This window comes from Homarus americanus, unplaced genomic scaffold (assembly GCF_018991925.1).
Source record: "Homarus americanus isolate GMGI-L3 unplaced genomic scaffold, GMGI_Hamer_2.0 scaffold8373, whole genome shotgun sequence".
Taxonomy (NCBI): domain Eukaryota; kingdom Metazoa; phylum Arthropoda; class Malacostraca; order Decapoda; family Nephropidae; genus Homarus; species Homarus americanus.
In genome coordinates, this window is record NW_024756869.1 from 1 (window position 1) to 22,500 (window position 22,500).

The window sequence follows — 22,500 nt, forward strand, 5'->3', positions numbered from 1 at the left end:
ATGTGAGTCAGGTTTGCGGGAAAGAAACAAAATGGAAGACCCTGGATTTGTACCCGCGCTCTTAAAAATTCCCAGCCTCAGCCTGTACCTCTGCGCCACTGGGGTACTAACGAATGGTGCTCAATAGTGTTAAATAAGCTACAGTAGGCTAGCCGAGAACTTATATTTTGTTTTATATCTCTTTAATTATGAGAGTCTGTTGATATCCAGGTATCTACAAGAAGGTGAGATTTTCATCTTATTATATGTGGCCAAAAAGAGCTTTAAGCATATTTAATAATCTTGTTTCAAGACGCGGGAGAAGATTTTTTTAGTTTCTTAATTCTGCAAAGCAGTCAATATCAGGTCATTCAGAAGACCTTGAGACATTGTTCTTGCCACGTCAGGCAAAAGAAATCAATAATATTGCTAAAAATACAATAAAAACAGAGTTACAACACTTAATTCACTGGTGACGGTCGTGTTGTTTAACGACTCGAAAAAATGCTCTAATTTCAAGGAGTATACATTGTAAGACAATATCCAATTGTCCAGACTAATTTTAGACATTCACCTTTGCTATAACTTAAAAAGGAAAATCTTGCTAATAAGCTCAAAATTGATTTGCTTCGTCCATGTCATTCGCAAATGCCAGGCACCGTCCCCCAACGTGTGACTCCTTGTAATATTTTGCTTGTTTTTCCTTCTATATCACTTTTGCTGGACTATGAGAACAAGGCATTCATTTTGTTATACCTGGCCACTGAAAGCCTTTAGCCTTACGAGTATTCTCAAAAATGAAATGAAACAATCAAATTTCAATCAAGGCAAGGCCGTCACCATCTATGACTGCCCCCAAGTCACCAGATGACGTGCGTCACTAGCGTAACGACATTGAATAAGGAGGAGCTAAAGCTTATAACGTCACAACGGTTTGTCCTACTATTTATAGTCCTGGTAAGTGCCCCTATACAGCTGGTGTAATCTTTGGTAGTTAATCCAGTAATTACATTCCTGTTGGTCACGCAGAAGTACACAACTAATTGTGTCTGGCTAATGTTTTAACACCCAAATTGTCTTTTCTATTTTTTATGAAAACAAATAATATATGTACAATTAAAGAATATCACCATAACTAGTACTATGAGTAATTAGGCAGTGTTGCGCTGGGGTCATTTGAGAAAGACAATGAGGTTAGGTGACATTGTGTCACTGGCATCAGTATTTACCAGACATATGCTCATAATTTAATTACCGGTCTGTAATTAAATAAAACTCATGTATGCAGCCCACAATTATACAAATATTACTGTGGGCTAGACAAGAGCTAATACACCCGGTCCCTACACCACGCTCCCCAGCACCTATCACAACGAGCTAATACACCTGGTCTCTATACCACGCTCCCCAGCACCTATCACAACGAGCTAATAACAACCGGTCCCTACACCACGCTCCCCAGCACCTATCACAACGAGCTAATCACACCTGGTCTCTACACCACGCTCCCCAGCACCTATCACAACGGCTAATACACCTGGTCTCTACACCACGCTCCCCAGCACCTATCACAACGAGCCAATACACCCGGTCCCTACACCACGCTCCCCAGCACCTATCACAACGAGCTAATACACCCGGTCCCTACACCACGCTCCCCAGCACCTATCACAACGAGCTAATACACCTGGTCTCTACACCACGCTCCCCAGCACCTATCACAACGAGCTAATACACCCGGTCCCTACACCACGCTCCCCAGCACCTATCACCACGAGCTAATACACCTGGTCTCTACACACGCTCCCCAGCACCTATCACAACGAGCTAATACACCTGGTCTCTACACCACGCTCCCCAGCACCTATCACAACGAGCTATACACGGTCCCTACACACGCTCCCCAGCACCTATCACAAAGCTAATACACCCGGTCCTACACCACGCTCCCCAGCACCTATCACAACAGTATCACACGGTCCCTACACATCCAGCACCTATCACAACAGACTACACCCCTACACCGCTCCCAGCACCTATCACAACGAGCTAATACACCCGGTCCCTACACCACGCTCCCCAGCACCTATCACAACGAGCAAACGCACCCGGTCCCTACCACGCTCCCCAGCACCTATCACAACGAGCTAATACACGGTCCCTACACCACGCTCCCAGCACCTATCACAACGAGCTAATACACCTGGTCTCTACACCACGCTCCCCAGCACCTATCACAACGAGCTAATACACCTGGTCTCACACCACGCTCCCCAGCACCTATCACAACGAGCTAATCCGGTCCTACACCGCTCCCCAGCACCTATCACAATGAGCTAATACACCAGGTCCTACACCACGCTCCCCAGCACCTATCACAACGAGCTAATACACCAGGTCCCTACACCACCTCCCCAGCACCTATCACAACGAGCTAATACACCCTCCACCACGCTCCCAGCACCTATCACAACGAGCTATACACGGTCCCTACACCGCTCCCAGCACCTATCACAACGACAACGCCCAGTCCCTACCACGCTCCCCAGCACCTATCACAACGAGCTAATACACCGGCCTACGCTCCAGCACCTATCCGAGCAAACACTTGGTCACCGCTCCCCAGCACCCACAACAGCTAATACCAGGTCCTACACCACGCTCCCAGCACCTATCACAACGAGCTAATACACCGGCTACACCACGCACCCTATCACAACAGGCTAATACACCGGCCCCTACACCACGCTCCCCAGCACCTATCACAACGAGCTAATACACCCGGTCCCGACACCACGCTCCCCAGCACCTATCACAACGAGCTAATACACCCGGCCCCTACACCACGCACCCCAGCACCTATCACAACGAGCTAATACACCCGGTCCCGACACCACGCTCCCCAGCACCTATCACAACGAGCTAATACACCCGGTCCCGACACCACGCTCCCCAGCACCTATCACAACTTTTCGCCACTTCACACTGTTCCAATTAACGGGATATATCGATTGTTTTCCTATATTTTTCTGGTGTTTTAAGACAATTTGGCCAATTCTTGCCTCGGTCTTGCTTATTTGTGGCAACAACACAGAACTCAGCCACCTGCGATCACCTACTGTTGGTAGATAAAACTGTTTTGGTGAGGAATATGGAAGACAATTTACTAATGATAGTAAGTAAGCTTGGAAGAGAGTTTGCGGGATGAAAGTTTATTATAAATGTGAAACAGAATAAAGTAATTAAATAAAATACAAAAAAAGGAAAAGGAAGGATTAATTTTAGTTTGAGTGGAGATGGAACCGTGGAGGAAGAATATCAAAGCCAAACACACATTATGTACAGCCATTGGATTGAATCAACACATCTTTTATTATGCTTTATTTTGTGCAGTCTTTGGTATATATACTCATATAAACAATATTTAAAATGTTTAAAGCTAAATAATATAAACATATTTAGCCGTACTATGAGTTTTCAAGGACCTAACGAAAAATGTTGTATGGAATTGACATATTATTTATTTACTTTAACGCAATAAGGTTATTTGTATATTAGCCTAATTGAACTTATTACTCAGGATGTAAAAGCATTATGGACATGATCAACACCAAAATCGTTTGATTGCGACTTTCAGCATCAACGATAGTGAGCTGTGGTTGAGGTAGTTGGTTAATATGAGTCTCCTGTCCTTACTTCCAGTCCCCGGGAGCTTCACAGATGGTGGGTGCTGGCAGGACGCTGGTGTTGATGGCTGTGTTCCTGAGTGTGGCCCAGTCTCTTCTTCCTTCGGGTAATTTTAAAATTTTATGAGGATTAAGAGTAAAGATATGGAATAAAAGTAAAACGAGAATGATTAGATTATGAAGGAAATATTAAAAACGAGGAAGTTATTTAGGCAGTAATTGAGGACAATGATGCGGACTCATTAACAGATTTGTCCTGCGCTTTACATTCCAGAATTATCAGAAACACGTAAAGATTCTAAGTTTCCCGAGATTATATAAGGTTCCATGTTAAGAGCAGCTCCAAGTGCTTCTTTAGAAGGTGTGAAACAACTTATCCTTACACATCCGAGCAAAGACTACGCTCCATTCCTTTAAATCATCTCTTAAAAAATGTCTTTTGTCTAAGTATTAATATTTTTGTATTACCGACTTTTATCGAAACCACCAAAACCATTATATCAGAAATTGTCATGTAGATAGAAATAAATTACCATTGCAATAATTATAAATTTGACGACAGAACATGATACTGACAGCTTCTGTTCTTTTGATTCACCTTAATACAACCAATGTTGTATTGCTTCCCTCCCTTATCATATTAACCCTTTCGCTGCAATTCCCTCACTTGCCATGTTATTCTGGCTACCGCCAGACGATTTTATTCAGCTTAGGGTAACCTCCCGCAGCCAAAGGGTTAATGTATATCAACTCCATTTTAATCTCTCTCTCTCTTTCTCTCTCTCTGCATTGAGGCAAAAGGGGACATCTTTAAACACACACACACACACACACACACACACACATATATATATATATATATATATATATATATATATATATATATATATATATATATATATATAATATATATATATATATATATATATATATATATATATATATATATATATATATATATATATATATATATATATATATATATATATATATATATATATATGCAAATAAATCACTGTAGGTGAGCGTGATCCAGGTATATGCTGATAACCTTGTGGTTATCAGCATATATATATATATATATATATATATATATATATATATATATATATATATATATATATATATATATATATATATATATATATATATATATATATATATGTGTGTGTGTAACCGGTCGGAATTTACTGGACTTTATTTTCTCACTTGACTTGGTGTTTATTAAAGATTATAAGATGGTAATGGCAGTGGAAGCGCCCCTTGAGAAAAATCCCGAACCAGCACAAGAACACTTAAATCTACTAAACAAAATGAATTGTCCGTGACCCGTGGAAGGATAGTGTCTGTGACTGGGATGAATGAGACACACTGTAAAATTAGACACTTATATTCCCTCCAACACTACAAACACAATCAAATAATGGTACACCAATATGCGCACCTCTTAACTTGAACTTAAAACACTACTCTGGGGAATAAAAGTTATACATGATATAGAAATTATTAGAAACTCAGACAACAATAAATTTGAAGTATTAAGAAATGTTGCTTGCACACATGAAACAGGCCTTAAGGGCTTTCACAAAATAATATCAGTCACTTAGGAAATGGTATTAAAAAAATAGAAATTAAATACTCTACAATGAATAGGCCTTAAGGGCTTTCAACAAAATAATATCAGTCACTGAGGAAATGGTAATAAAAAATAAGAAATTAAATACTCTACAATGAATAGGCCTTAAGGGCTTTCAACAACAAAATATCAGTCACTGAAGAAATGGTAATAAAAAATAAGAAATTAAATACTCTACAATGAATAGGCCTTAGGGGCTTTCAACAAAATAATATCAGTCACTGAGGAAATGGTATTAAAAAATAAATTAAATACTCTACAATGAATAGGCCTTAAGGGCACTCAACAAAATTATATCACCCCAACAGATGCACACTTCCTAACCTAACTTAACCACTACTCTGGGGAACAAGGTTATACCTGAGATCAGAATTATGAAGAACAATTAGATGCATTAAAAGAATCAAATCACAGTATCACTCTGGTTCCACTTAATGGCACAAACATTCAAAAACAATACTATCAAAATTATTTAGGAACTATTAAACTACACACGTCAAGATAATATCAGTCTGAGGAATGGTGTTAACTACACCCGTAATAAAGGAGGGAAGATGTTCCTCTAGGTATCTCCTAGAGACCTAGACTCACGGTCTCAGTGTGTGACCATTAGTTTACTCAGATAGCCTCAGTGTACTCCCAGTGCGTCCATAAAGCGGAAGGGAGTGAGCCAATCAGACCTTGTACAGTTGAGAGAAACTTTAGCTTCCCGTTGGCAAGAGGGTTTCACTAAGCTGCTCGGGACATGTGGTGTTGTGCACCCGAGTGGTAAGAACTGATCACCCACTGTGGATGCTGGTCCCGTCGTTTTAGTTGTCGGAAGCACTCGTTCACTCAAGAGATCCTTTGCTACCCAGCTAAACAGTGACAGGCCTACACTGATCGGTCCAATGGCGACAATCGCCACCCTCAATCATCAACGGCAGTCTCAAACGGCAGTTAATCTCTCGCAGTCAACTCCGGTTAACTCCGGTCAACTCCAGTCAAGTGGGTTCTGACGGAAACCCTGAAATGAACTCACTGTTAGCTCTAGTTTACTTTACCACTGCCCTATCTAACCCTGTCTGAGATCGCATGAGACTTACTTGTTATACGGCAATAGCGCAACACAGGTGACTAGGCCACGTGACTATTTCTGTGACGGACGCGCAGGGACGTCTTGTTTTGTATGAATCCTCCCCGCGACTGAGGGCCAGCCAGCGTCGCGTCCTCTCAAGGCGTTAGCTTAGGCCTACGTGACATATTTTCCGCCTAACTAATAACTCCTTGGGACACCCGTAACATTATTCAGACTGATAAACGATCTATAATAATTTCAAATTCAATAATAGTCCCTTACTTCATGAATCGCATCATTATTGATTCGGTAAATTACATTTAATATCATATAGGCCTAGTTCCGCAATCTCTCGCTATGAGCAGGCAGCGCTCTCTCCCCTCAGATGACCTTGAACGCTCAGTATCGCTAATGGCGGGGCATTTGTAATTACTCTGAAATTTCTGAATATTCCATATATATATATATATATATATATATATATATATATATATATATATATATATATATATATATATATATATATATACAATCAACACCTAAACCCGCCAAGATTCGAACCTACGGCTCACGACTGTGACCAGGGACAACATTGTAGGTGACTCTGAATCTGAAGACTTCCTAGACGCAGTACAGGACAATTTTTTTAAACAACTAATTACAGAACCTACTAGAGGTGACAATATATTAGACCTAGTATTAACAAATTAAGAAAATATTATCAGACATATCACAGTATGGGAAGAACTAGGTAACAGTGATCACAGAGAAATCAGGTTCACCCTAAATTGGGAAACGAAAAACAATAACAATATGGTCAGAGTCCCAAACTTTCGGTTGGCGGATTATCAGGGGCTAAGAAGGTACCTAGGTGAGGTCACCTGGGAACAGTCACGTCAGTCCCCAGTAGGAATGGGTGAGGTCATAGATGACACAACAATTGATCATGACTATAATATATTCACTCGTATACTACATAAAGCGCAAAAACAAAATATACCAAACAGAAAAATTAGGTCAAATAAGAATGAGCCAAGGTGGATGACCAGAAAACTTAAACAAGACATAAGAATAAAGAAAGGAATATATAAGAAATTAAAGGGAGGGGAGGAGCAGCTCAGAAATAGGTACAATGAACTATCTAGGAATGTCAAGAAAAATGTAAGGAAAGCAAAGAGAGACTATGAAATCAAAATAGCAAGAGAATCCAAGGCGAATCCCAAGGGATTTTTCCAGGTATATAGGACAAAGGTCAAGGACAAAGTTGGGCCTTTAAAGTCAGGGACGGGAGAAGTGATAAATGGCAGTGAAGAAATAAGCAAAGCATTGAAAAGCTACTTCTTATCAGTTTTCACAGAAGAAATTTGCTATGAAATTCCAGAGGTGGAACTGATATTTAAGGGAAAGGAAGAAGAGAAATTAAAGAATATCACTGTCAGAAAAGAGGATATTCTTAAGAAGATAAATAAACTAAAGAAAACAAAATCCCCAGGGCCGGATGAAATTTTCCCTCGAGTCTTGAAAGAGTGTAGGGAACAGATTAGCGGACCCCTCGTAAACTTATTTACAAAATCATTAGACACTGGAGTTGTGCCAGACTTGTGGAAACAGGCAAATGTAGTAACCATATTCAAAAAGGGAGACAGCATCAGCGTCAAATTACCGGCGGATCAGTTTGACGTCAGTAGTGGGAAAATTTCTTGAATCAATTATAGCAAATAGCATCCGATCGCATCTAGAGAAAAGGAAATTAATCTACGACTCTCAAAATGGGTTTACAAAGGGAAAATCTTGTCTAACAAATCTGCTGACGTTTTGAAGGAAAGTCTTCGAGGTAGGTAGATACGACGAAAATTACGATGTTATTTACTTAGACTTTAGCAAAGCATTTGACAGAGTACCGTGACTTGAAGCTTTTGAGAAAATTAAGGCTCAGGTATCGAGGGGGAAAGTTTTTAAATTGATAAAATCATGGCTCAATTACAGAACGAGGGTCAGCGTAGATGGTGTTAAATCTGAGTGGGGCCGTGTAACCAGTGGGGTTCCCCAGGGGTCAGTACTAGGCCCACTCTTGTTCCTAATCTACATAAACGATCTAGATACTGGGATCAGCAGTGACATAAGCAAGTTTGCGGATGACACCAAACTAGGGCGACAAATTAATTCAGGGCAGGATGCAAATGCATTCCAGGAGGATCTAAATAAACTGCAGGGGTGGTCTGAAAAATGGCAAATGAAATTCAACACCAGCAAGTGCAGCGTACTTAATATTGGAAGAACAAATACTTATAATGTATACAGCCTTAACAACATCAACCTAGAGAAGTCGACTTGTGAAAGAGACCTAAGGGTATTTGTAAGCCCGGACCTACGGCCTAGAAAACAGTGCGTTAATGTTCGAAATAAGGCAAACAGAGTATTGGGTTTTATATCTAGAAGTCTAAGTAACAAGAGTGCAGAGGTCTTAATGCAACTATATCTTGTGCTAGTCAGGCCACACTTCGATTATGCGGTTCACTTCTGGTGCCCGTATTATAGAATGGATAAATTCACTAGAGTCGGTGCAGTGAAGAATGACAAAAATGATTCCGGGACTTAGAAACCTTCCTTATCAGGATAGGTTAAAGAAACTTAACTTGCATTCCCTAGAAAGACGAAGCGGGCGGGGAGATATGATAGAAGTATTTAAGTGGGTGAAAGGAATCAATAAAGGGGATATAGATAAATTTCTTATAATATCCGAGCAGGATATTACTCGGAGCAACGGATTCAAGATGGATAAGTTTAGGTTTAGGAAGGAGATAGGAAGAAACTGGTTCACAAATAGGGTGGTGGACGAGTGGAACAAGCTTAGCAACTTTGTAGTAAGTGAGGGAACTCTGGAAAGTTTCAAAAGGAGGCTAGATAGATTCATGGATGATAGAGAGTGGTAGTAACTCTCGACAGGAGCTGCCATGCACAGGCCAACCGGCCTATTGCAGACTCCTTATTTTCTTATGCTCTTATGTACTGGACCACCAAGATACTAAAGCAGTCTTAGACTCTGTTATATTTCACCCAAAGCCTGTTCAACGAACTTATGGCACCGTGAACCTCTAATGGGGACTACCCGTATCACGTAGGTGGTCAGAGTAACGTTTTACCAAATCTGGCTTCGAAACACGAGGATCCATATATATTTCATTAGCCCAATAAAGCACGCGGACTTCTGATATGGTTTTATTACCACTATGTTATTGTACTATTCCAGATGATACTAAATGTTATATAATATTTCCTTGAGATCAATGTAAAGTATATATCAGGTGCCTTCAAGAGGGCTCAGGCTCTCAACTGGCTCAGCCATGTCAATATTGTTTTTATTATCCATTCTGTATCTGTGTTATTCTGGCTAAATAAACTGCTTCAATATCAATTCAATATCAATGACAAATGCAAGCTGTCAGATTACAACGTCAACCATTTATGAAAGCTGTGGTGTTCAAATTTATCTAACGATCAAAGGTCATTCTTTATCTAGTCATGTTTTCTTGGCTTACGTTATCTTTAATAAATCATATAATGTCGTAGTCTCTAGACTTACATATAAATTCTAAGCACACATACATAGCTATTATTTGTACGGAAAATAACATATGAAACAGTGTAAGTTCAGGTAAGCTTTTTACTACCATCCTCCACAAGCGTTTTAAACAGTTGGGCAATTTTGTAAACCTTTTTCTTTTAAATGTCTACTGAAGAGTGCTGAACAATGCTGTACGTGCAAATGTCTTGACAATTGCCTTTACTGTTTTTTCCAGCAATTTAAGAAAATATTAAGAAAGTCAAGGGTATTCAGTACATCAGAATATTCCTTTACAGTTATCTTAGAGGCGGTGGCTCCTGAGGTCCTTCAGGCGGTGTTAGTCAGTGAGTGGCATCCTCGCTGTTCCCTCATCTTCCTTACTGACGACCATCCTTCAGCCCTCACAGTGTTTACGGTGCGTAAACTTGTCTTTGCTTTGTAACGTTATTTTTATAAATAATTCTTACTTTCAAATTTTCAAGAGGGAATACTTTACAAATTAAATAAAAATTATTCAGATTATTGTAAATAATTTATATTTGAAAGTAAACGTGGATCCCAGAGATAGTGTACATAGAGGTCGTTTCATGCTAAACCTTCAGTACACATAGAAGCAAGCAGGTTGGGTAGCATTGAGTTTGACCCAACTTCACAGATGGGTAAAGTGAGCGTCTTACGAGTTCGAGGCAAATACCCGTACGACTCAAAACAAGTGGTCTTCCAGCTAATCCCAGGTTTCAGCACAAGTGATCAGGTATAAAAATTACTAATGATACCAGTTGTTAGTGATGGTGCAATTCTTTATTGCAGAACCGTTTCCAAGGGAATCATCAAAATATTATGACAAACACCTATCTTTATGTTAACTGCTATAACTTTGTTATTAAATAAGCAGGGAACACAAATCCGGTGTTGAATGAAAGGGTTGAGCTTACTCTAAGCAACAACGTCTCTTATTGATACGGTATTGTTCAGTAAATTTACATATAACTATGACGTCACAAACCAGAAAATAATTAAAAAAATATATTTTCTTTTCCTGTTATACATTTATTGTAGCGTCTTGGTGGCTCAAATTAGTGCTGTCTGGTAGGAAATATAGACAAAATCATTGTATGGAATGGAGGATCAGGAAAATATCGATTAAGCCTCTGGCACAGGCAGTTCCCAATGAGGTTCACAGCGCCATCAGCTCGATGAACAGGCTTTGTGTGAAATATAACAGAGTCTAGGACTGCTTTTTAGTGTCCCTGTGGGTTGGTCAGTAGCGTTCCCTAGTCCCACCCAGTAGGTCGAGGGTTCGAATCCTGGCTGGTGAGGTCGTTGATTGTATATATATATATATATATATATATATATATATATATATATATATATATCATTAGCCCATATAGCACGCAGACTTCGAACATACAATCAAGACCTCACCAACCAGGATTCGAACCCTCGACCTCTGCGTGTGAACTGGGATCGATGCTGTGCGCCACAAGGACAACAAACTCAATTTTAGACTTTGTTATATTTCACACAAAGCCTGTTCTATCGGCTACCATCAGCGCGATAAAATGCTACTCCGACCACGTAGTTGGCACGGGCAATCCCCAGTGGAAGTTCAGGGCACTGATGGTAGCAAGATAGAACAGGCTTTGTGTGAAATATAACAAAGGCGAACTTGAGTTTGATGTCCTTGTGGCTCGGTGGTAGCAATCCCTGTTCACACGCAAAGGTCGAGCGTTCGAATCCTGGCTGGTGAGGTCTTAATTGTATATATATATATATATATATATATATATATATATATATATATATATATATATATATATATATATATATATATATATGCAAGTAAATCACTGTAGTTGCGCGTGATCTAGGTATTTGCTGATAACCACAAGGAAAGAAGAAAACACGAAGTTCCCAAGCGCTTTCGTGTAATTCACATCTTCAGGGGTGAGTACAGACTAAAGAGAAGTACAAAACAAGGTGTATATATACAGAGGAGAGTGAGACCAGGTCCATATATATATATATATATATATATATATATATATATATATATATATATATATATATATATATATATATATATATATATATATATATATATATATATTTCATGTAAATCCACAATGAAAACGTGGATAAGATAAATCTTGATAAAATCACACGGGAAAATGGAAACAACGGAGTACCTTAGCTTTCGTCTTTATTCAAGACATCTTCAGAGGCAACTAGATTACATGGACAGAGAGAGGCTTAAATATACAGGGTGACCTAAAAACATGAGGTCAGGTCATAATGATGACATCCACTAATCCCCACACCAACACAACCGTAGAGGAGCTTAAGAGAAGGGTGGTGACGTGACTAGACAGGTCAGGTCAGAAAAAAGGGACCCACAAAATAACTGTCATACATCAAGATCAAAGGTTTTCAAAGCATTTTTAACCTTGGGCCACTGACAAATAAATTTATGTAACATATTATCAGTTTTGAACTGACCATCACTAAGGTTTATTGATTTTAATTCCTTAATCAAACTAGCTTCAACCAGAAGTCTTTCTGTGACACAAGATGATTTGAATACTTCTAAGCTTTTTTCCCAAGCAATGGGGTGATTATTATTCCTAACATGAACGAACAAGGCACTGCTTTCAGATGCAGTTCTGATATTATACTTATGTTGTTTGATTCTGAGCTGCAGTGTTTTTCCTGTCTGACCTACATAATTACAATTACATTTGCTACATGGAATACAATAAACACTTCCATTTACATTCAAACTTGGGCTATTCCTTATTAACATATTGGTAATGGTTGAGTCATACTTGAAAACAACATTAATATTTAGAAGCTTGAGGGACCGAACTAAAGGGACAAATTCATCACGATAGGGCAGAGTCAAAATATTCTTAAGTGTAGGAACTTGTCTGGTTACAGAGGAATGAAAGGATTTTTTAGCCCTTTTAAAGCAACGATCAACAAACACAGAAGGGTACCCAAGTTTCTGTGCAATAGAACGAATGTGTTTAAATTCGTCGTCAATAAATTCAGAGTCACAAATACGCAGACATCGTAGGAACATAGCAGAAAAAACTGACATTTTGGTAGACTCAAGGTGATTGGATAAAAAGTGAATGAAACTGTCTACCTGTGTGGGCTTTCTATATACCTTAAATTTATAGTTTTGGCCATTTCTCATGATAAGCATATCAAGAAATGGAAGGGATTCATTTATTTCTCTTTCAATTTTGAATGTGATACTAGGGACAATATTATTAAGCTTGTCTAAAAATTCCAATGGGTCACTGTTTTTAGGCCAAAGACAAAGAACATCATCTACATATCTATACCAAGGAGGAATACAGTCCACTACATTGGGGAGTAATCTAGACTCAAAAAACTCCATATAAATACAGGCTAGAGGAGCAGAAAGACAATTACCCATGCTCATGCCAAATATTTGCTTGTAGAACTTCCCATTTGCTCTAAACACATTGTCAGTTACGCATAACTCTATCAATTTCAGGAAAGTATCATGTTCAATAGTTAAATCTAACAGTTGTAATTTATCTTTAAGAAATGAAAGTAAGTCTTTCACAGGTACTCTAGTGAACAGTGAATTTACATCAAAACTTATTAATTCGCAAGGTTCGTTGTGTTTCTTGAGTTTATCAATTAAATCACTGCTATTGCGTATATGTGAATTAGATATTTGGCCTGTAAGAGGGGATATCATCTTTACCAGCCACTTGGATAATTTGTAAGTAACAGAACCCACAGAACTCACGATAGGACGTAATGGATTATTAAGCTTGTGTGTTTTGATCAATCCATACATATAAGGTAAAGTGGGATTGATTTGAGAGAGCTGTTTAGTGAGATCGGGGTTCTTTTTCAATAACATCTTCATTTTGGAATTAGATAACTTATTAATATTTTCCAGGGGATCTTTCGTAAGCTCACAATACGTGCTTTCATCACTAAGTAATGAATTCATCTTATCATTGTAGTCACTTTTATCCAAGATAACAATAGCATTAGACTTATCAGCCTTGGTAATATGGATATTCTTATTTCTTTTCAAGTTTATCAAGGCTGTTTCAAATCTTTTTGGAATGTTTGAAGCAAATTTCTTATTTAAAACACTATGTATACAACCTTTAGCTATGGAAATATCTTCATTTGTAACATCAGACGACTTCTTCTTTTCCAGGTTGATTAAACCTTTAGCAATAGTAAGCGGATTAACACACCATTGAGTGATAGAAAACTTCCTACCAAAACCAAGAACAAGTTTCTCATTTGTCTGTAGATCATAAGATGATAAGTTTATGAACAAATTTGGATCACTCAATATGGTCCAGTAACTCTCGTCAAACAGAGCATTTAATTTGGCATTTAACCTTCTTTTTTGGGCTTTGTCAGTTTCACTAAGAAGTTGATATACAAAATCACGAATGGTGTGCCACTTATCAACACAACACATATAATCCTTTACGTCCTATCGTGAGTTCTGTGGGTTCTGTTACTTACAAATTATCCAAGTGGCTGGTAAAATTGATATCCCCTCTTACAGGCCAAATATCTAATTCACATATACGCAATAGCAGTGATTTAATTGATAAACTCAAGAAACACAACGAACCTTGCGAATTAATAAGTTTTGATGTAAATTCACTGTTCACCAGAGTACCTGTGAAAGACTTACTTTCATTTTTTAAAGATAAATTACAACTGCTAGATTTAACTATTGAACATGATACCTTCCTGAAATTGATAGAGTTATGCGTAACTGACAATGTGTTTAGTGCAAATGGGAAGTTCTACAAGCAAGTATTTGGCATGAGCATGGGTAATTGTCTTTCTGCTCCTCTAGCCTGTATTTATATGGAGTTTTTTGAGTCTAGATTACTACCCAATATAGTGGACTTTATTCCTCCTTGGTATAGATATGTAGATGATGTTCTTTGTCTTTGGCCTAAAAACAGTGACCCTTTGGAATTTTTAGACAAGCTTAATAATATTGTCCCTAGTATCACATTCAAAATTGAAAGAGAAATAAGTGAATCCCTTCCATTTCTTGATATGCTTATCATGAGAAATGGCCAAAACTATAAATTTAAGGTATATAGAAAGCCCACACAGGTAGACAGTTTCATTCACTTTTTATCCAATCACCTTGAGTCTACCAAAATGTCAGTTTTTTCTGCTATGTTCCTACGATGTCTGCGTATTTGTGACTCTGAATTTATTGACGACGAATTTAAACACATTCGTTCTATTGCACAGAAACTTGGGTACCCTTCTGTGTTTGTTGATCGTTGCTTTAAAAGGGCTAAAAAATCCTTTCATTCCTCTGTAACCAGACAAGTTCCTACACTTAAGAATATTTTGACTCTGCCCTATCGTGATGAATTTGTCCCTTTAGTTCGGTCCCTCAAGCTTTTAAATATTAATGTTGTTTTCAAGTATGACTCAACCATTACCAATATGTTAATAAGGAATAGCCCAAGTTTGAATGTAAATGGAAGTGTTTATTGTATTCCATGTAGCCAAATGTGAGTATGTGTGGGTCAGGCAGCCAGTGTTCGTTCATGTTAAGAATAATATCACCCCATTGCTTGGGAAAAAAGCAGAAATATTCAAATCATCTTGTGTCACAAGAAACTTCTGTGAAGCTAGTTTGATTAAGGAATTGGAAATCAAGCTAACCTTGGTGAGTGGTCCGGTTCAAAACTGATGGCCATGTTACATAAGAGCTGACGTCAGTATTGAGTAAAATGCTTTAGCTGCCCCGATGATATTGTGAGTCCCTGACCTGTCACAGCTCGTCACCACCTTGCCTGCTTTCCATTTGTGACGGTAACCGAGGCGTGAATGCATGTGCGACGACATACATGTTTGGTCACGCATATTTAAGCCTCTTCCATACAATTGCACTCGAATATGCCGGAAGCAAGGCAAATCCTCCGTTGTTTCCCCATTTTCCGTGTGTTACAACTCGAAAGTCTATATATATATATATATATATATATATATATATATATATATATATATATATATATATATATATATATATATATATATATATATATATATATATGTAACCGGTCGAAATTACTGAACTTTAATTTCTCACTTTACTTGGGGTTTATTAAAGATTATTAGATGGTAACTGCAGTGGAAGCGCCCCTTAGTGAGAAATCCCGAACCAGCACAAGAGCACTTAAATTTACTAAACAAAATGAATTGTCCGTGACCCGTGGAAGGATAGCGTCTGTGACTGGGATGAATGAGACACACTGTAAAATTTACACTTATATTCCCTCCAACACTACAAACACAATCAAATAATGGTACACCAATATGCTCACTTCTTAACCTGAACTTAAAACACTACTCTGGGGAATAAAAGTTATACATGATGTTGAAATTATTAGAAACTCAGGCAATGCCTCATTAGAGGATAATAAGTTTAAAGTATTAAGAAATGTTGCTTGCACACATGAACCAGGCCTTAAGGGCTTTCAACAAAATATCAATCACTGAGAAAATGATATTAAAAAAATAAGAAATTAATAACTCTACAAGGAATAGGCCTTCAGGGCGCTCAACAAAATTATATTACCCCCACAGAGGCACACCTCCTAACCTAACTTAAACACTACTCTGGGGAACAAGGGTTATACCTGAGATTGAGATTATAAAGAAATATTAAATGCACACAGCATACATTCGTAACTGAAAAAATAGTAGTAACTACACACATAATATTGTCACTATTATTGAGAAGTTACTGAGTCCACCAATACCCGTGAACCATGCTTCCTAACCTAACACACACACAGATTCCACCTGCACTCCGTTGTCGTTTAAGGCACAACCAACAGGCACCCGTAGTTTAAGGCCCAAATCAGCCTTTCTCCACCTTGGAAAGTGTACCTCTAAACTCCACTGACTCACGGCCCCAGTGTGCGGCCCTGTATCACTCAGCTGGCTTCACTTTACCCCCAGTACATCCATGAAGCGAAAGGGAGTGAGCCAATCAGACCTTGTACAGTTGAGAGAAGCTTTAGCTTCCCGTTAGCAAAAGGGTTTCACTAAGCTGCTTGAGATATGTGGTGTTGTGAGCCTAGGTAGAGGAGAGCTGATGACCCCAACGATCGTCCCGTCGTTATCTGGGCACCCAGACTGCTAGATTCACTCAAGAGATCCTTTGATACCCCGCTAAACAGTGACAGGCCTAAGCTGATCGGTCCAACGGCGACAATCGCCAATCCTCAATCATCAACGGCAGTCTCAAACGGCAGTCAATCTCTCGCAGTCATCATTCTCTCAGTCAATTTCTCGCAGTCAAGTGGGTTCTGACGGAAACCCTGAAATGAACTCATTGTTAGCTCTTGTTAACTTTATCACTGCCCTATCTAAACCCTGTCTGAGATCGAATGAGACTTACTTGTTATACTGCAATAGCGCAACACAGGTGACTAGGCCACGTGACCATTTCTGTGACGGACACACAGGGACGTCTTGTTGGTCCGAATGCTTCCACGTGACTGAGAGCTAGCCAGCCTTGTGTTCTCTCAAGGCGTTAGCTTAGGCCTATGTGACATATTTTCCGCCTAACTAATAACCCCTTGGGACACCCGTAACATTATTCAGACTGAGACACGATCTATAATAATTTCAAATTCAATAATAGTCCCTTAACTTCATGAATCGCATCATTATTAAATCGGCAAATTACATTTAATCTCATATAGGCCTCGTTCCACAACCTCTCTCTATGTACGCTATGTGCAGGGAGCGCTCTCTTCCCTCAGACGACCTTGAAAACTCAGTGTTGCCAATGGCGCGGCGTTTGAAATTACACTGAAATTTCTGAATATTACAATCGACCCCCCTAAAAAAGATAGCACTGTCCTCATGTGCTGAGAAAAGTATGCAACGACCCCCCTAAAAAAAATTTCTCAGAATCTGCACCTCACACCTGCAACGTGCTAAATGCAGCATTTCCGTCTTCTCTTCTCTCTCCCGCTAACATATATATATATATATATATATATATATTTATATATATATATATATATATATATATATATATATATATATATATATATATATATATATATATATATATATATATATATATATATATATATATATATAAATGTATAATATTATTCGTCTTTGTAAATGCACAGAAATAATATTTCTACTTTTCGGAGGAAAATGGAAAACTTTTATAAATTTATTTATTCTTAAAGGAATACCAGTCTCTGATGGGTCCCTGGGGTGTGGGGCTTTTCGAGGTGGCAGTGGACGGCCAGGACTCTAACGTGACGCAGGCACAGCTCTCCCGGGTGGTCGACGAGGCTCGGCGGGTAAGTCACTCTCACATTACTTCTGAGGCGGGTAGGTCACTCTCACATTACTACTGCGGCGGGTATGTCACTCACAGTGCTACTGAGGCGGGTAGGTTACTCTCACATTACTACTGAGGCGGGCAGGTCACTCTCACATTACTACTGAGGCGGGTAGGTCCGCTCTCACATTACTACTGGGCGGGTAGGTCACTCTCCCACATTACTACTGAGGCGGGTAGGTCACTCTCACATAACTTCTACTGTGTTAACGTCAACAGCTGCGGCAGGTGTCATGGTGCGTGACGGTGGTGGTGGTGAGCGACGACCCAGCCTTCCTCGCCGCCTTCGCCGAGTGGTCCCTCAAGGGCCGCCTCCTGGTGTGGCCAACGAGGCTCCTCGTCGTCACCCGCCTGCCCCTCCCGGAGCTGCACTACCTACACAAGTTACTCTCCACGACCAACTCCATGTTGCTTGTGGTCCAGGATACTTCAGGAAAATTTAGGTATCGACTCTCGTTTGTGTGTTATTTTAGAATAACATATGAACATTTTAGTTGTTCCATCAAAGTGAACAGTGCATGATATATTCTCAAAGGAATGGGCAGTTTAGAAGGATTAGAAATGGAAACATTATATAATAATCAACTATTTCACAGATGCAGTGTGTACATGTACTTACCATACAGCTCACCAGAAGACAGGGCTCTGAGTCTTGCCTCCTGGACGCTCCGCCGAGGTCTAACCCTTGCCACCCATCTCCCACTTTTCCCTGACAAATACTCCAGGTGTGCTTCTTCCTAAGATAACTGTGCACAGTCAGGGTCAAAAGTAATCATCCACCCCTTCAACTACCATACCCGCGAGCTCAAGGCCTTTCTACACTATTGGTCACAAGAGTGGGGGCAAGGTACTGAGGGGGAAGGGGGATACTAGTGGTGGCGGATCCGGGTAGGTTAGGAGGGCGCAGGTTAATGACCACTTATATGGTGAGACTGTATGTGGTCATAAAATTATCCTTAACACCTGAAGATGGTGTTAAGTTGGTGGATGTAGCCTGACGTTGACGGTCTTAAGACCCTGGCAGTTGATAGGCCTAAAGCCCAAGCAACCAACCAACCAGGGGGGCGGGTGTCCGGGGAGGTGAAGGGAAGGTGTCATATGGACTTAACTTTTCCCTTAGTTATCAATGCCTTTACTTAAGATTCTAGGGAGGAATGCGAGTGAGCTTTTGGCAGGTAATGTGTCATTAAGGTTGATAAGGCGTTTGGCTTCTGTGAAGGAAAACCCCTGATATGACAACATAGAGAGGAGGAGGCGTGGCTTGCTCACCATCAGTAGCAATAAACGAGGCTGTTACTTGATCACTTGTACCTCCCGCCACTACCGTTCTTGAAGAAAAAAATATTATTAATTGATAAAAAAGAAGAAGAATTTGTTGGATAGATTGTGACAAGCCTAGCCTTGTGTTCTGGGTCCTAAGAAGATTCAAGTAAAGGAGGCCATTGAGATTCTGTATGACCTGTGTTGGTAAATATTTTAAAAATGAATGTGATTTATACCATAGTATTCAATATTTGTCCTTATATTAACGTTATTGTAAATATCTAATTACCGGAGATTAAATCCTGAACCACAACATGAAAAAAATGAAAAATAAGGAAATGAATGGTACATTATATATTATAATAATCACAAAATAAGGGGCGACATATATGTAGAAGTTGTCAACACTTACTTGTATGTTGAAAAACAAAATTACATAAATAATTTACTCTAGCTTTTCAGTCGGAAATTTATATTTTTCAAGTATTTTAGCCGAGAAAAATGACAACAATATTAATTGTTTAAAGTGGTCAGGGCTTTGAAGCTGAGGTATAATGTGGGGCAAAATACTTTAAAAAAAAACTGTTGAAAACCTGACCAAACCTTTAAAAATCCTGTAATAAAGTGAGTATTATTTCCGTTATTTTATTTCTTAATTCTATTTATTTACTTACTTTTACTTCCTCTCTCTGTTCTCTAATTCTCTTTTTTTCTTAATATTTCTTTCTTTCTTTGTTCTATATACTAGTATAGTGAGAGGGGGAGGAGGGGAAGGGGAGGACGGTGGTTGAGGTCTGCCTGCAGTCACTCCCCCACCAGAGAGTCGGCCTGGGAGCAGACAGGAGGGAAGAACAAGGTGAGAGGGGAATAGCTGGGGGGAATAGGCCAACATGCAATAACTGAGCCACTAGGAGAAACAAGTGTTGTTACTCCTGGGGGTTACTGTGTATCACTGTGTAACACAAAGACACTTAAGAGGAATATTTTACTCGATGGACAATGGAAGGGAATTGAGAACAATTATTAACGGTTCTTCATTTATTAGCGATGCCACCCAGAATGTATAGTTACACCCTTAAAACAATACCCAATTCTCCTAGCTAGTTAAATGAGGATCACATGATCACATTACATTTTGTGAAGCGGATAACACCTTAAGTGCACTTAATTATATATATATATATATATATATATATATATATATATATATATATATATATATATATATATATATATATATATAAATGCAAGTAAATCACTGGAGTTGCGCGTGATCCAGGTATATGCTGATAACCACAAGGAAAGAAGAAAACACGAAGTTCCCAAGCGCTTTCGTGTAATTCACATCTTCAGGGTACTTGTAAGCCCGGACCTACGGCCTAGAAAACAGTGCGTTAATGTTCGAAATAAGGCAAAGAGAGTATTGGGTTTTATATCTAGAAGTGTAAGTAACAAGAGTGCAGAGGTCTTATTGCAACTATATCTTGCGCTAGTCAGGCCGCACCTCGATTATGCGGTTCAGTTCTGGTGCCCCTATTATAGAATGGATATAAATTCACTAGAGTCGGTGCAGCGAAGAATGACACAAATGATTCCGGGACTTAGAAACCTTCCATATCATGATAGGTTAAAGAAACTTAACTTGCATTCCCTAGAAAGACGAAGAGTGCGGGGAGATATGATAGAAGTATTTAAGTGGGTGAAAGGAATCAATAAAGGGGATATAGATAAAGTTCTTAAAATATCCGGGCAGGATAGGACTCGGAGCAACGGATTCAAGTTGGATAAGTTTAGGTTTAGGAGGGAGATAGGAAGAAACTGGTTCACAAATAGGGTGGTGGACGAGTGGAACAAGCTTAGCAACTTTGTAGTAAGTGAGGGAACTCTGGAAAGTTTCAAAAGGAGGCTAGATAGATTCATGGATGATAGAGAGTGGTAGTAGCTTTCTAGACGGGAGCTGCCATGCACGAGCCAACCGGCCTGTTGCAGAACTCCTTGTACTGCCCTGTAATTTCTTACGTTCAGCATGAAAGCGTTTCTTCTTTTTATGTGGTTGTCGGCAACATAGCATATATATATATATATATATACTTATATACTGCTGCTATATATATATATATATATATATATATATATATATATATATATATATATATATATATATATATGGTAATTATGTAGGACAGACAGGAAAAACACTGCAGCTTAGAATCAAACAACATAAGTACAATATCAGAACAGCATCTGAAAGCAGTGCCCTGTTCGTTCATGTTAGGAATAATAATCATCCCATTGCTTGGGAAAAAAGCTTAGAAGTATTTAAATCATCTTGTGTCACAGAAAGACTTCTGGTTGAAGCTAGTTTGATTAAGGAATTAAAATCAATAAACCTTAGTGATGGTCAGTTCAAAACTGATAATATGTTACATAAATTTATTTGTTAGTGGCCCAAGGTTAAAAATGCTCTGAAAACCTTTGATCTCGATGTATGATAGTTATTTAGTGGGTCCCGTATTTTTGACCTGACCTGACGAGTCACGTCACACCCCTTCTCTTAAGCTCCTCTACGTGTGTGTTGGTATGGGGATTTGTGGATGACATAAGCAAGTTTGCGGATGACACCAAAATAGAGCGGCAAATTAATTCAGGGCAGGATGCAAATGCATTATAGGAGGAACTAAATAAACTGCAGTGGTGGTCTGAAAAATGGCAAATGAAATTCAACACCAGCAAGTGCAGCGTACTTAATATTGGAAGAACAAATACTTATAATGTATACAGCCTTAACAACATCAACCTAGAGAAATCGACTTGTGAAAGAGACCTAGGGGTACTTGTAAGCCCCGACCTACGGCCTAGAAAACAGTGCGTTAATGTTCGAAATAA

The 22,500-nt window shown here is 39.0% G+C and overlaps 1 protein-coding gene across 1 annotated transcript in view; it reads left to right on the top strand.

Moving 5' to 3' along the window:
* Nucleotides 1-3,681: 3,681 nt before the first annotated feature.
* Nucleotides 3,682-22,500, top strand: part of LOC121856913 (probable glutamate receptor) — a gene marked incomplete at both ends in the record, with an annotated part of 32,821 nt that continues 14,002 nt past the window's right edge. Inside the window, 5 exons of the mRNA XM_042352673.1 lie at nt 3,682-3,772; nt 10,220-10,338; nt 18,194-18,310; nt 18,571-18,794; nt 18,948-19,076. Coding sequence (XP_042208607.1) covers nt 3,682-3,772; nt 10,220-10,338; nt 18,194-18,310; nt 18,571-18,794; nt 18,948-19,076 — 680 coding nt within the window. The remainder of the gene's footprint in view (nt 3,773-10,219; nt 10,339-18,193; nt 18,311-18,570; nt 18,795-18,947; nt 19,077-22,500) is intronic.